A 17,164-nucleotide genomic window follows, 5' to 3' on the forward strand; every position below is an offset into this window, starting at 1 on the left:
GGCTAGGCCACCCCAGTTTTGATTACATAAAACACTTGTTCCCAAACTTATTCAATAAAATTCTATTCCTTTTCATTGTGAGACATGCCAATTTGCCAAACAAACAAGAACAACCTACCCCAAACAAAATTATAAACCAATAATGCCCTTTACTCTAATTCACAGTGATATTTGGGGCCGTGCTAAAACCAAAAGTCTCTCTAATGCTCGCTAGTTTGTCACATTTATAAATGATCACACACGTGTTACCTAGGCTTATCTTCTAAAAGAAAAATCTGAAGTGTAGACGTTTTCAAAAGATTCTATTTTTTATCAAAAATCAATTTCAAACGTCCCTTAAAATTATCAGGAGCAACAATGCTTGTGAATACTTAAGTAAAATTTCAAAGATTTTATTGAACAACAAGGTATACACCATCAAACTTCTTGTGTTTACACTCCTCAACAAAATGGAGTAGCTAAAAGAAAAAATAGACATCTATTGGAAGTTACTCAAGGAATCATGCTAGGGAAAAATGAACCAAACATTTTTCCAATCATGCTAGGGAAGCAGTTCTAACTGCCACGCACTTGATCAACCGAATGCCCACTAAAGTACTCAACTTTAAGACCCCTATTGACACCCTCTTTGAAACCTATCCAAACTCACCTCCCAAAATTTTTGGGTGTGTTGTTTATGTTCACAAAAGGGAAGGGGGAAAACTTCATCCTAGGGCCGATAAATGTATTTTCTTAGAATACTCTTCAACTAAAAAGGATTACAAATGTTGTTGTCCCACTACCAGACGCCATCATATCTCCAAAGACATTGTTTTCTACAAGGAAGATGCATATTACCCTAAATTACCCATTCAAGGGGAGAACTATGGAGCAGAAGAATGGCTAATTCAAGATTTAAACTTACAAGCAGCACCTCCAACTCACTTAAACCCAATCAACCTGAGCCACTGTCACTCTCCAAACACATCTCATTTTGCACCTGAAACTGTCCCAACTAGTGAAATTTCAAAAAACAACGCTGAAAACGAACCCAACACAGATACATGGAAAATCAAATAACCACTGAGGATCAAATTGAAGCCGAGGAGATTCCCTCACTAATGACAGGGAAAGCCAACAAAACACTGAAGAGCAATTCCCTCCCAGTCCTTACTAGTGCCAAGAAACCAATCCTATATCACAAAGTAAGGAGTTGGGATGCCCTATAGCTCTCAGAAAGGGAATAAGATCTTGTACCCAACACCCTGTTCAAAGATTTGTATCTTATGGCAACTTATCTGCTTGAATGCGAAGTTTTGTAATGAACAGCTCACAGGTGAAAATACGAAACTCATACCAAAATGCTGTAGCTGACCCAAATTAGAAGAAAGCTATAGAGGAGGAGCTAAGAGCATTGAAAGAAAATCACACATGGGACATTACTACACTTCCCAAAGGAAAGACAGCAGTTGGTTGCAAGTGGATCTTCACCACTAAATTCAACCTAGAAGATTGGTGGCCAAAGGACACACTCAAACATATGAAATTGACTATCAGGACACCTTTGTGCTCGTAGCTAAACTAAACACAATCAAAGTTCTTCTCTCCCTAGCAGCTAACCTAGATTGGTCTCTTAAGAATGCTTTTCTGAATGAAGACCTAGAGGAAGAAGTATACATGGAAATTCCTGAAGGAGTTCAGGGACCTGATAAAACTGTAAAGGTGTGCAGACTCAAGAAAGCACTATATGGATTAAAGCAGTCACCTAGAGCATGATTTGATAGGTTTGCTTAAGTGATAAAGAAGATAGGTTATTAACAAGGCCAACCTAATCTTCCAACCAAAAAAAAAAAAAAAAAAACAAGGCCAACCTAATCACACTCTGTTTGTAAAACACAAGCAGGGCAAAGTTACCATACTTATTGTGTACGTGGATGACATTGTGATAACTGGGAATGATAAAGAGTCTGGTGAAGACCTGAAGAAAGCCTTAGCGATAGAATTCCAAGTGAAAGATCGCGGAGAAATGAGACATTTTTTAGGCATGGAAGTAGCAAGAACTAAAAGAGGGATAAGGTGTCAAAAAGAAAGTACACACTTGATCTACTCCATGAAATAGGGATGCTCGGAGCTCAAACTAATGAAACACCAATGGACTCATCTTGCAACTTAGAGATAAGACCCAATGGAGTGCCAGTTGACTCAGAAAGATACAAGAGGCTAGTAGGAAAGTTGATATATCTAACCCATATTCGCCCCGACATTAGCTACACAGTAGGGGTAGTTAACCAATTTATGCACCAACCTCAAGAAGAACACATGGAGGCTGCGTATCGAATACTCAGATATCTTAAACTCAACCAGGGAAAAGGAATATTCTTCGCAAAAGGTACAAGGAGAGATATTGAAATATATACAAATGCAGATTACGGAGGGTCAGCAGAAAATCGAAGATCCACCATTGGATATTGTACCTACGTAGGGGAAAACTTGGTTACATGGAGAAGTAAGAAACAACCAGTTGTGTCAAGAAGTAGTGCAAAGTCAGAGCTAAGGGTAGTAGCACTTGGAGTGTGCGAAGGAATCTGGATCATCAGGCTATTGAAAGAACTGAATATCCCATGAAGGACCACTCCAACTTTGGTGTGATAACAAGGCTAGTATTGAAATGACTAGGAACCCAGTCTACCATTACAGAATAAAACATGTGGAGATCAACAGAAACTTTATCAAAGAAAAGGTTGAGGGAGAAATAATTAACCTCACCTACATCAAGTCACACAATTAAATTGCAGACATCATGACAAAACCACTAGCTAGAGTTCAATTTGAAGGGTTACGAAGCAAGCTGGGAATGCTAGACATATACTCTCCAGCTTGAGGGGGAGTGTTAGAAAATCACATATAACTGTTAGGTCTCAAAGACAGAATTAGAAGACAGAATCAGATTTCTTTCCTTTGTTCTCTACCCAGATTCTCGCTGCCTTGAATATAATTGATACTAGGAATATTTGCTTTTATTACTATTGATTGTATTCAGATCCTGGGTGCGTCTATCTTTTATTACTATTGATTGTATTCAGATCCTGGGAGAGTCCATCCTCCCTATATATATGTAACTAATCCCCAAGCATAATACATACGAAATATTCATACAATGCAAAGAATAAATAATCACAAAAAAATCATTAATCTTAATTTCTTTCTTTGTTTTGTGTTCTACCTTCTTAATTTTGGAATTAAATTTAACATTGACTCAACGTGAAAAAAATTTATTAGGTTTAGGGTAGGTTATATCTTTTAAAATGGTTTTGAAACATATTTTTAGGGTAGGGGTGCGAATAAAAAAATTATAATGTATTACGTGTAATTTTTCCAAGTTCAGCCTATGCTTTTAATTTTCTTTTAACTTCTGCCTGAAAGACAAGGAAACAATGATGTTTCCAAGATGAGCATTTGGAGCTCAAAGATTCACTAAGCACCAAATGCAAACTTGCCTCCATACGTAATCCAATACACTCACCAATAATCCATCACATTTTCTCTTCTACTTATCTTCATCTCCATGCGAGTTCCTGTGCCACAAAGGGGAGTTATGCTGGTCGATCTTTTCTCGTATAAACCATTCGTTATTTCCTACTTTTAGAATTGACTATTGAGACTTTGATTATCTTGTTGAATTTCATTGTGATCAAACAACTGCAAGTTTATGTTTGAATTTATACACCCGGATCACTAAGATCGGCCCCTGGAGAATGTACATTGATAGTCAAACCATCAAGAAAATCAAAAAGAACAATTGCGGCTTGGACAACATTTTATGATTGCATATATTTTATCATTTATTGATTAATTACATGTTTGATTCTTACTCTAAGCATTAAGAAGAACAAATTATAAATTTAATATAAATTACATGCTAAGTCAAGCAACTATAGTTTCTTGAAAGACAGAAAATTGGAACTAAATGGTCTATGTGTTGAACTATGATAGCCACTAATTCATTCTCAAGAAGATCCATTATAATATTATTCATCTTCTTTATTTTCTTTTATATTTTGTTTTTTTCCTTTATAAAGAGTCATAAACAAATCATTAGTCCTAATTTCTTTCTTTGTTATGTTAATTAATTTTGGAATCAAATTTAACATCGACTCTGCAAAAAATCTAGCTAGGTTGATCACTATATTATATAGAGGTTAAGTAGAATTAATTTGATCGTGATACAACTAGTACTATCAATCACATTAACTAGGAAGTGGTTATACCAGTTTCTTCCGAAATTATAATCCATACGGCATCAGCAATTCTAGCAAATAATGCATTTAAGGTTATCTCATTTTATGTCACCTGAAGTTCTTTTTTCAAAAAACAAAAATCACTGTGTCAGCACTATTTATTTCTGGCACTAGGCACTTAGGCAGCTGCTAGTGTGGACAAAGACGGATCCCCTGCATACATATTTTTTTAACACAAGATTCAGTCATGAGAATTCAATAGTTAGATTATTAGGTGGTTTACGGCGTAACATGGGAATTTCTTTCTTTCAAATGTATGAACAAAAATCAGCACACTGACCTCCATTCCTAGCTCGGTCTTTATGCAAAAATCCTTCAACACATGTCATGAGCACAGACACTGATAAATGAATGCAGGGGATCCATTGCAGCAACAGGCATACTAACCCAACCATTCCTTCAGGGTACTTATCACACTATATATCAATTAACAGAATATGATTGAATTAAAGTTCTTTGACTTGCCTATGCAGATTATTATTAATATTCAATATTGTGAAAGCGGATTTTACTATAAAATCAAGCAGTATAAGATGGGACATTTTATAATGAGTACTGCTCACCTTTTCCATCCTTTTTGTAATTTTTTCACGAGTTTTTTCCTGCTTTTCAGTGAGCTGTCCTTTATATGATTGCCATGTTACTTCATCAGAATCATCCTGACATTTGAATCCGCCAAATGAATGAGCAAGAAAGAAAAATTGGTCAACTCAAAAGCTCTCACAACAAAGGTTCATCAACAAAAACCAAGACAAACGGTAGTTCAGAGGGGGCAAAGCATTCAGAACAAAATCAAAATATGCCCTGCACAGCATAACTACAAAATTCCACAAACCTCATCTTCTTCAATAGCATCCTCGCTCATACCCCATGAAATGCCATCAGCAAGGGATGCTTCCAATCTAGCCCGCTGAAGTGAAGCTTCCTGATCTACAATTTGCTCACACATCTTGAATTGTCCCATGATTTTCGCATCAGTTTCCTAATAAAATAAAGCCAGGAAAAATGCTTAACCAATACATATGCAAAATAAAAATATGTGGGAACATTGTGCATTGATTCGAAAATCAGTTATTATTGTAAATACCAATTTGCAAGACTATGTAGTGCCACTAGATTAGTGGCTACTAAATGATATATGATCACAACTGCTAATCATTCTATTTGTCAAGGTTCAGATATGTGGATAGTAGATTCAAGACCTACTAATCACATGACAAGAGAAATTTCCTTATTTGAGGATGGGTTGTCAAGATTGCTTCATATGTAGATGTTGCTAACACTAGAACAGTTGTTTTATCACCCACTATTATACTAGATAATGTCTTATATGTTCCAAGTTAGCTTGTAATCTTATCTCTATTGGAAAGCTAACTACATTTAACAAGGCCATTTTTATTAACTTTGGGTCAAATGATTGTGCTTTTCAAGATATGAGATTGGAAAAGATGATTGGTTGGTGTCATTGTGATGGAGATCTCTACTATTTTGGAAGGGTAGCAGTAAAGCAAGCATGTGCCACAAGTTGTTCAACTAGTAATTCCTCTAAGTTTGCCACTAGAAACTCTATTCTTATATAAAGCTTTCACGTTTTTGTTCTGGTCATCCTAACATGGATTATTTTAAAAAGTTGCAGCCTTCACTAATGAATAAAGGTCTTTCTCAATTTACTCATGAAATTTGTTCAATAGCCAAGCATACTTGCAGCTCCTAACCTGCCAAACCTTATAAATCGTCCAAAGCCTTCAATTTAATGCATAGTGACGTCTAGGGACCATCAAGAGTTAAAAGTCCCAGTGGGGCATGATGGTTTGTCATATTTATAGATGATGATACTTGTTTTACATGGCTGTATCTTCTAAAAGAAAAATCTGAAGTTCTTCCTACCTTTCAGTAATTTCATGCCCTGCGGAGCTCAAGCCAAATGATAAAAATCTAATGCTGAATTTATATTGAAGATCCAGAGAGCTGGAAGAAAGAAATTTACAGCAAAAATAAAGCTTAAACTCTCGAACACTAAGCTACTGGAAATGATAAAACTAAGCAAACACTCTAAGAAAACTCATGGACAGATTTCACTCTCACAGCATAAAGAAAACATGATGAAGAAAGACGAACTCCCTCACTAAACCACATCTCCATAAACCCACACTAAACCCCTCTGTGCAAATATATACATCACAGAGTCCTCCGCCCCCCACCCACTGCATAAGCTTCACACACTCCTCACTTAAGCTTAGCCCATTAAGGGGGTGTTTGGCAAAAAAGCCAAACCATGGTTTGGTTTGCCAAACCTTGGTTTGGCAAAAAATTTGCCAAACACCCCCATTTTTTGTAAAACCGAGGTTTTGGGCAAAACCAAGGTTTTGCCAACAAAACCTCGGTTTCCAGATAAGCTAGCGGGGGTTCAATTATTGGCTCTCCCCAACAATTCAGCTCCCGTGGTTTCCAGACTCTCCCCAACAATCTCCCGAGGCTCAACGGCCAGCTCCACGGTGAAGAAAACAAGCACGCGGGGTTCCTTCAGCTCACGGTCAAGACCCATTGTTCGGCCTCTTCTCTCCCATTCCGTCGGCCCTTCTCCCACTGCTCTGAAGATCTCCCTTCTCCTGTGCCGTCGCCCCTGCTGAAGAAATCGGTTCTCCTGTGCCGTCGCCTCTTCATCCCATCGGTGAGATCGTGAACCGCTGAGGAATTTTCAGTGCCGACGAGGTGTTTCTCGGCCTCCGAGAAGAAGATCGTGTATTGGGTTGCCTGATCCAAGCCTTCCATTTCCGGTATCGTCACTGGTCAGTTCATCTGAAGTCAGTTGATTCTTCCACCGTCGCCCCTTCCGAAGCTCTGGTCGCCGTGTCTTCTTCCGTCGGTCAGATCCAACTCCTTCCGGTAAGCTGTCTTCTTCCGTCGGTCATTGTGGCTGGAGATCTGGTGCATTAGAAATTCTGTGTCCCGTCAATTTTTTCCCCGAAACAGAGGTTCCGTCAACGTCATTTTTTTCTTCCGAATCAGATGTTGGTTTCACCGATTGCCTATGCTATGCTCACTTGTAGAGGCTGATTTTGTTTGATGGTAATCATGTGTGTGTGTATACGATGGCTGGTTGTGCTTCGTGTGTGTGTATGTGTTGAGCCTAAGTATACGTACGTGAGAAAGAAAGCCCAAATGTAGCCCAGTTATAAGGGTGTGTGCGTGAGTGGCGTGAGCCCGGTTTATAAGGGTGTGCGTGAATTGCATGAGAAGGGTAATTATGGTTTTTAGTAAGCAGACGGTTAGGCAGGGGAACGGATATAAGTATCTGTTAGTTGCATGTAAGGGGCATGGAAATAGTGAGTGAACAGTGAGGAGAGTGGTGATCTCGAATGCACCGGACTGCCTGATTCTTCCTTGGTTGTATTCATCCACTGGGTTATGCTGGTGGATCGTTTTGGTTATATCCAATAATACAGTAAATCTGGAGTAGTTTCCATCAAAGGTATCAGAGCACTGCGCATCCTGGTATGGTAAATACGCGAAGGGATAATCTGATGGAGGACGTCACTTCCCGTGTAACTTCCAATGAGCAAAAGGTGGAGCAGCTGTGTGATGAAGTCTCTATCCTTAAAACAATGATGGCCGAAGTCTTAACCGAGCTACGTTCAGGCAAACGACCGGACGGACAGAGTACTCACCCTGAGGATTCCGGTGATCAAGGGGGCTCTGCTGTTCCGAAGGAGGATTCGGGGCATAAGGTCAAAATCGTCGAGGTTGAGGATCGTGGGGGTAACGACGACACGGACCACTCAGCATACAGGAAGCTCGATATGCCTCTGTTTTCCGGCGATGAACCGATGGGCTGGATTTTTAAAATCGAGCGTTATTTCAAGGTGAACAAAGTGAAGGAGTGTGATAAATTGGACGCCGCCGTGTTGTGTTTTGAAGGCCGAGCACTGAACTGGTTCCAGTGGAAGGAGATTCGATCTCCCGTGACCGATTGGAAAGAACTTAAACGTGATTTAATCCTCCGCTTTCACCCCTCTCAATATGGGAGCTCATATGAAATGTTGATGGCCCTGCGTCAAACTCGGTCTGTGGCAGACTATATTGAGCGGTTTGAGCTAATCTCCGCCACGCTCGAGAATTGCGACGATGACGTATTGATCGCAGCTTTCTACAACGGGTTGAAAATGGACATTAAGGCAGATCTTCGGTTGATGAAGCTTGGTTCCCTCGCCGAACTCATGGATATGGCCATCAGGCTGGAAGAGAGGAATTGGGTGTTCTCACATTCGGTGCCCCCACGTGGATCCGGTCCACAACGAACATGGACCGAGGATAAATGGGTTGGAACTCGAGCCCATTACACCCGCAACGCGTCTTCAATAGACTCAGGCAAGACACCAGCTGCGTCTCCCTCGAGTGCGGCTAGCGAGTCAAAGGGCACTGAAAACTCCAAAGCGGTGTCCATTCCAGTCACTCAAGTCAGTCGGACGGTCCCTAAGAAATATACTGATGCTGAGATTGAGCGACGACGCGAACTGGGTCTCTGTTTCAAGTGTGATGAAAAATACCGCCCAGGTCATCGCTGTAAAAAGAAGCAACTCCAGGTACTCATTGTATCAGAGGACGGCGACGGTGAAGATGAACTTCCGCAAAACCCACCACTGCCATTTGACCAGGACTCCTTCCGTGAAGACGAAGTATCCACGCCAAGCCAGCTCGTGTCCTTGTCGCTAAATTCATTGGCTGGATTTACAGGAGGGAAGACCATTAAGTTAATGGGTTCGGTATGTGGTAAGGACGTCTTGATTCTCATCGATTGTGGGGCTACCCATAGCTTCATTCATCAGGATCTAGTCAAGTCCCTTCCGTTGTCGTTCGATCCTACCATTGCTTTCACTGTCCAAGTTGGAGACTCACGTAATGTGCAGGGTCGTGGAATTTGCAGGGATGTCTCTATCCATGCACAAGGGCTCCATATTGTTCATTCGTTGTACCCATTTAAATTGGGGGGGTCGGACATCATACTTGGGGCAGACTGGCTGGCTTCCCTTGATGAAGTTTTAGTAAGTTGGAAGAGATCAACCTTGAAGATTGACATGGGAGGAGACTGGATTTGTTTACGGGGCAACCCAGCATTACAGAGAACACCTATGTCTTTCAATTCTTTGTACCGATCCACTAGATGCGATGAAGAGGTGTTCCTAGTTGAATTCTCTGAACTTAAGATAACTGACTTAACTATCGCTCCCATTAGTACCGACGTTCAGAGCTTATTGGGGGAGTTCCCTGAAGTTCAACAACCAGTGCAAGGTCTACCTCCTGTTCGGGATACCGATCATACTATCGATCTACAACCAGGAGCAAAACCCCCCAATGTTCGGCCCTATCGCTATCCACATCATCAGAAAACAGAACTGGAACGCCTGGTTTGTGAAATGATGGCTTCTGGAATCATACGACCAAGTAAAAGCCCGTTCTCTAGCCCAGCTCTTCTAGTTAAAAAGAAAGATGGCAGCTGGCGTTTCTGTGTGGATTACCGTGCTCTGAACAAGTTGACCATACAAGACAAGTTTCCTATACCAACTATAGAGGAGTTGCTCGATGAACTTGGTGGGGCTCAAATTTTTTCCAAGTTAGATCTGAAATCCGGTTATCACCAGATCCGCATGAAACAAGGGGAGGAACCCAAGACAGCTTTTCGCACTCATGAGGGACATTACGAATTTTTGGTCATGCCCTTCGGTCTGAAAAATGCTCCTTCAACCTTCCAATCTCTCATGAACGAAATTTTCCGGCAGCACTTACGCAAGTTCATTCTTGTCTTCTTTGACGACATTCTAGTTTACAGTGGTGATCGAGTGTCTCACTTACAACATCTCCGAGTCGCCTTGCAGATATTACAGCAACACTCTCTGGTTATAAATGCTAAAAAGTGTGTGTTCGCTCAGCCCCAGTTAGAGTACCTTGGTCACATCATCTCTTCCGATGGTGTCCATGCTGATCCAGCCAAAATTGCTAGCATGAGTTCTTGGCCGACACCCACTACACTAAAAAGTCTCCGGGGATTTCTTGGTCTCACTGGGTATTACCGGCGTTTTGTCAGGCATTATGGTCTTATTGCAGCACCTCTGACCAGTTTATTAAAAAAGAACGCTTTCTGTTGGAGCTCTGAAGCCCAAGACGCTTTTGACAGACTGAAACAAGCCATGACCACTACACCAGTGCTGGCATTACCGGATTTTTCCCAACCCTTCATAGTGGAAACTGATGCTTCCGGCAGTGGTTTGGGCGCCGTCCTCATGCAATCTGGCCGCCCAATTGCTTATTACAGCCACTCCCTCTCTTCACGACGACGCCAATGCTCTGTTTATGAACGGGAATTGATGGCCATTGTGTTCGCTGTTCGGAAATGGCGTTATTATTTACTAGGACGTCAGTTCATTATTCGTACTGATCAGAAGGCCCTTAAATTTCTGCTGGAACAACGCGTCTTGGAAAATGCACAGCAGGCGTGGGTATCCAAATTATTAGGTTTCGACTTTCAGATTCACTATAAACCGGGTACTGCAAACTCAGCCGCTGACGCGTTATCTCGAAAAGAGGAATCGTTGACTTTGCAGGCCGTTTCTGTCGTCCAGCCCACTGATATTGATGACGTGGATAAAGAGGTACAGCAAGATGAGAAGCTCTCTGCCCTGGTCCAAGCTCTGGCATTAGGAAAGTCCGTTACAGCTGGTTATACATTGAAGGGAGGGCATTTACTCTTCAATGGGCGATTAGTTCTACCTAAATCGTCCTCTCGCATTCCCATTCTGCTGCAGGAATTCCATGACTCCCCTGTGGGTGGCCACTCCGATTACCTCCGCACGTACAAACGCATCGCCAACCTATTTCATTGGGAAGGGATATGACGGGATGTCCAACAATATGTAGCTAACTGTGATATCTGTCAACGCAATAAGCACCTCTCTCTAAGTCCTGCCGGCTTGCTCCAACCGCTGCCCATTCCGGACCGTGTATGGACGGATATATCCATGGATTTTATCTCTGGTCTACCCAAGTCTCACCATTATGATACTATCTTGGTGGTTGTCGATCGCTTCACAAAATACGCTCATTTCCTGACCCTCAGTCATCCCTACACTGCTGCAAGTGTTGCTGAGTTGTTTGTTAAGGAAATAGTTCGACTTCATGGGTTCCCACGCTCCATTGTTTGTGACCGTGACCGGGTATTTGTCAGTACTTTTTGGAAGGAACTTTTTAAGTCTGCCGGAACCTCCCTGAAATATAGCTCCAGCTACCACCCACAAAGCGACGGTCAGACGGAAGTGGTTAATCGAAGTCTGGAGACCTATCTTCGATGTTTTTGTAACACCAAACCAGCGTCTTGGACTAAATGGGTATGTTGGGCTGAATATTGGTTCAACACTACTTATAATCGCTCGGCTGGTATGTGTCCCTTCAGAGCTTTGTACGGCCAAGATCCACCACATCTTTATCGTTTTCAAGAGCCCCTATCGATTGTCGAAGCGGTGAATGAACAAATGAGGCACCGGAACATCATCTTGGCAGAATTAAAAGAGCACTTAGAGCGATCTCAGCAGTATATGAAATCTTGGGCCGATCAGAAACGTCGCGACGCGCAACTGGCAGTGGGTGATCTAGTGTATGTGAAGCTTCAGCCATATCGTCACCGGTCTTTGGCCAAGAAACCCAACGAAAAGCTCAGTCCCTGATTCTTTGGGCCATACCCTGTGGTCGAACGTATCGGTTCAGTGGCATATCGTCTACAACTACCGACCGAGGCCAGGATCCACCCTGTTTTTCATATATCGCAGCTCAAGAAATCCCTCTCTTCTTCGACTGTTCCTCAGGCACTACCTGCTTCATTGACAAGTGACTTGGAACTTCAAGTTTATCCCGCTGCGGTTCTGAAGCATCGTCGTCTTACAAATGGCCAGATTGAGCTACTGATTCAGTGGGCCAACCTTCCTGTCAACGATAGTACTTGGGAACCCTATGATACAATCCAACAACAGTTCCCTGATTTTCGCCTTGAGGACAAGGCTAACCTTCATGGGGGGGGTATTGTTGAGCCTAAGTATACGTACGTGAGAAAGAAAGCCCAAATGTAGCCCAGTTATAAGGGTGTGTGCGTGAGTGGCGTGAGCCCGGTTTATAAGGGTGTGCGTGAATTGCATGAGAAGGGTAATTATGGTTTTTAGTAAGCAGACGGTTAGGCAGGGGAACGGATATAAGTATCTGTTAGTTGCATGTAAGGGGCATGGAAATAGTGAGTGAACAGTGAGGAGAGTGGTGATCTCGAATGCACCGGACTGCCTGATTCTTCCTTGGTTGTATTCATCCACTGGGTTATGCTGGTGGATCGTTTTGGTTATATCCAATAATACAGTAAATCTGGAGTAGTTTCCATCAGTATGAGAGACAGAGCATTTGGTGGGTGTTGATCAAAATTTCCGTTTGGTCGATTTTATTTCGGAGACAGGACGGCCGAATTTTTTTCTTTTATGCTTGATGGTTGCTTTTGCAGTGTTATATGTATGGGATTTTGTTGGTTGTAGCCAAATTGGGTCAGTTAACCGAAATGATGCTGGGAAAAAAAAATAATTATTAATGTATATGTATACCGTTGGATTATAGATAAATACTATCCTGTTATATCATATCTCCTGAACTGAATGGTATGTTTTTTGGGTTAAATTTGTGATAACTGAACTGTTGTAATTGGTTTATAGCATAATGAATAAAAAAAATAGCAAAGCTTCGTGGGATATAAGAGCCACAAAGGTCTTTATTGACCTGTGTATTGAAGAAGTTGAAAAGGGGGGAAGAAGAGGAACTAGCATGACAAAGCTTGCTTGGACAAGTATTGAGGAGAACTTTGCTGCAAAGACTGGGAGAGTTTATACGAAAATCCAATTAAAGAACAAATATGATACCTTGCGAAAGGAGTGGCAGTTATGGGATAGGCTGCTCCGTGAGACAGGTTTAGGGTGGGATGCCGAAAGGAATACTGTTAGTGCCCCTGATGATTGGTGGGAGAAGAAAATAGTGGTAATCATTTAATTTTATTTGAGCTTGTATTTTCTCTCATGTTAACGTTTTTTGTATAATGTATAATATTTTTGGTGTTGAATGCGCAGGAAGTTCCAGGCTATGAGAAATTTAGAGAAAGAGGGCTTCAATTTCGGGCTGAATTGACTCAACTCTTTGGGTCTGTAGCTGCCACTGGACCACAGTCATGGGCACCTTCTTCCATGACACTTCCAAGCGAAGGAGTTCCTGAAAATGATATGGAAGAAGGATCTGGAGATAGTGATGAAATTTTGGGGGCACCAACTGGCATAAGCGGGGAGTTTAATTCAGTCACATTCAATGACAATAGTGGAGGAAGTGGAGGCAACACTGGAATGAGACAGGAAAACATTCGTGGGGGCAGAAGCACAGGTGGCAATCAACCTAGTAGCTCATTAGGAGTTAGAAAAAAGGGTGAATCCATGAAGAAGAAATCTACTACCACTATGAAAATAGCGGATGCACTAAGCAGGATAGCTCAGGCAAATGAAAATGATTCTCAGCGTGAACATGAAGAGATTTCAGAAGCACGTGCTAGGAAGCTAGAAGAAGAAGCACGTGCTTATGAGACGTCAATTGCCGGAGTCATGGAGCACCTTAATGAAGTTGATGAAGTTACTGATGATCCTGATCTGTTTTCCCGGTGCACAACACTCCTCATGGATAAGCCAGCTGCAAGGGAGATGTATGTGGCTCTGAAGAACAGGAGGGAAAAACTCCTGCTCTTCTTGAAGCATGCAACCAAGGATTGAGACTTCATTTGTGTTGCTTATTATAGTGTTTGACTACTTTTTGTGTTAATTAGAAGATGACTGTGATAATTTATGTATATTTTTAGGAATTATGTAACCAGCACTATTGTATTATGTGACTTCTAAATTTCTGTAGGAATTAAAAAACTTATTTTCTTGTTAAATGTTTAGTAATTTCATATCCGGGTTTCTAAATTTTATGTCTATGTGCACAGGACAAGACAAAAAATGGCTGATGAAATTAAAATTGCGGAAAAGTATCGTAAACGACGGAACAAACGAGTTAATCAAGTTGCAGTAGCGGTTGGTGGATACGTTTCTCTTCATTTGTGTAAAGAGCCCCAGCATACAAGTATTTATACAGGCAAGGTATGGGTAAGGGATGTTTTACAAGGCCATTCCAATCGTTGTTATAACATGTTTAGAATGGAAAGGGAAGTATTCTTTAGTCTTTGCACAGAATTGCAACAACACGGTCTAACGGAAACTAGAAATGTTGGGATACATGAAATGGTTGCAATGTTTTTAAATACCGTTGGCCATGCGCTTAGTAGTAGGATGCAGCAAGAAAGATTCCAACATTCAGGGGAGACAATTAGTAGACATTTCCATAATGTCTTATTGGCATGTTGTAGACTTGCTATGTCCAATATCAAACCAAAAGATCCAACATTTCAGCATTTGCATACAAAAATACGGCCCGGTGGTCGATACTGGCCCTTTTTCAAACATGCTATTGGAGCAATTGATGGAACACATATTTCATGCATTGTTGATGCAACTGAGCAAACAAAATTTATTAACCGAAAAGGAAGAGTGACGCAAAATGTAATGGCGGTTTGTGATTGGGACATGTGCTTCACTTTTGTATTGGCTGGATGGGAAGGTAGTGCGCATGATGCTCGTATATTTAACCACGCCCTCACAACTCCTTCCATGAACTTCCCTCATCCGCCTCAAGGTATATTTTAAATTGCTACAATTTATTTATGCTTAACTGTTAGAAAACAAAGTTTATTAACACCAATCATATATTTCATGTAGGCAAATATTATTTGGTCGATGCTGGCTACCCGACACCCATGGGATATCTTGGTCCCTACAGACGTGAACGCTACCATCTCCCTGATTTTCGAAGGTCATCTGCATTTGAAAATAACAATGAGGCGTTCAATTATTTGCACTCAAGTCTACGGAGCACTATTGAAAGAACTTTTGGAGTTTGGAAGAGTAAGTTTGCAATTTTAGGAAACATGCCGAGCTATGACTTTCCAACACAGGTTCAAATTGTTTGTGCAACGATGGCCATACATAACTTCATTAGATCAACATCCATTTCTGATCCTGGTTTCATTCAGTTTGAACCAGAAGGTTCTTATGCAGAAGAAAATAATGATGATGATGGAGTTGGGTCTTCACATATACCTTCATCAATAGAATCTTCATCTCACATGGCTCGACTTCGTGACTCCATAAGAGATCAAATTGTTCACTATATACAAGAATAGCCATGTCTTTCTTATTTCCTTTTTTCTTTTCAGATAATGTAATGTGTTGTTAAAAAAAAAACTACTTGGACAAATATATTTCGTTGCAACCTTTATTATTAAGACAATTAATATGAATTTTTTTTTGTGCTTATTTAATTTTGTGAGAAAAAAAATTATGGGATTTCATCTTTAAGAAATAATAATATTTTTTTTGGCAAAATAAATCATTTTCCTCAAAACATATTTAATTATATTATTAATATATATACACATTAATTTTTTACTATTTATATTATTTATGTCTTATTTATTCTGTTGCCAAAATATATATTATTAACAAATTTATTACTTCAAATAAGCATATATCATGAAATATATCTTACATGTAATTATCATTTAAACTTATGTCCTTTTTAGTAATTTCTACATATCAAAAAGCACTTCTGACAATAATTATCCAAACACTCTCACTTTATCAGAATCACTTTTTCAGAAAAGCTATTCTCTCAAAATCTATTCTCCCCAAAATCTATTCTCCAGAAGCTATTCTCCAAACCATGGTTTTGCCTCATCCAAACACCCCCTAAATGTGGGCTCATTAGCTATGTGTCCATCACGCTTTAATCAAAAATTGTTGGTTAGTGGGCCGTGGGCCTAAAACCCTAATTTAATATGTTTCTCTTGTTAACCTAGGTTACTAAGGCTGCCGTTAGGTTTAGCATTAAATCTGTTAGATATTATTCTGATTTCCTCTTTGAACCTGATTGTATCCTAGAATCTCGGTCTATCCCTAAAAGACCGCAGTCTTCTCTCTCTCTACACGGTCCCTGTGTATCTATATATATTGCTGCTCACTCTGAATAAAATACAATCTACATTCATCACAAAATCACACATGGTATCAGAGCCACCATGATCAGATTCGGTATGGGCTTCTCTAAAGATAGCCCTAGCAACCAGATGGCGCCAATGGCGCCAAATCTCAACACGACGGGACTTACAGCCACAGCGTCGACCAATGCGCAGGGGAGTTCTGAATCAAGCTCAATATCAATCACCATTCATCGCTTGAATGGACAGAATTATTTCCAATGGTCCTCAAGCGTTCAACTATATGTGATGGGGAAGGGAAAATACGGTTATTTAACCGGAGCGGAAAAGAAACCAGATACTGGTAATGAGAAATATGCCACCTGGGAAGCCGAGAATTCAATGGTGCAGGCTTGGCTGGTCAACTCAATGACTACAGAAATCAGTGCACAATTTGCCTTCTTCCAATCTGCCAAAGAGGTGTGGGACGCTACGAGGGACATGTTTGCCTCTCTCACAAACAAGGCTGCAATCCTAGAGATTGAACGATTCCTTCATGACTTCAAAAAGGGAAACTTGTCTGTCACGAAATATTACACTGATCTATTCGTTCAATGGCAGCAATTAGACATGTACGAATCACATGAGTGGACGTGTCCAGAAGATGCTGCTAGGTATGCAAAGATAAAGGAAGAAAAACGGATTTTCAAATTTCTCCTTGGTCTAGATGCTCCTTTTGAAGATGTGAGGGGAAGAATAA

At 40.8% G+C, this 17,164-nt stretch overlaps 1 protein-coding gene across 1 annotated transcript in view; it reads right to left on the reverse strand.

Annotated features, from left to right (window-relative positions):
• LOC114756266 (kanadaptin) overlaps positions 1-17,164 on the reverse strand; it is a 35,863-nt gene that overhangs the window by 5,755 nt on the left and 12,944 nt on the right. The window contains exons 6-7 of the mRNA XM_028945220.1: positions 5,113-5,259; positions 4,841-4,936 (exon numbers count right to left, since the gene is read on the reverse strand). Of these exons, the coding sequence (XP_028801053.1) occupies positions 4,841-4,936; positions 5,113-5,259 (243 nt within the window). The remainder of the gene's footprint in view (positions 1-4,840; positions 4,937-5,112; positions 5,260-17,164) is intronic.

This window comes from Neltuma alba, unplaced genomic scaffold (genome assembly GCF_004799145.2).
Source record: "Neltuma alba isolate B1F8T4 unplaced genomic scaffold, ASM479914v2 tig00000201_pilon, whole genome shotgun sequence".
In the NCBI taxonomy this organism is placed as follows: domain Eukaryota; kingdom Viridiplantae; phylum Streptophyta; class Magnoliopsida; order Fabales; family Fabaceae; genus Neltuma; species Neltuma alba.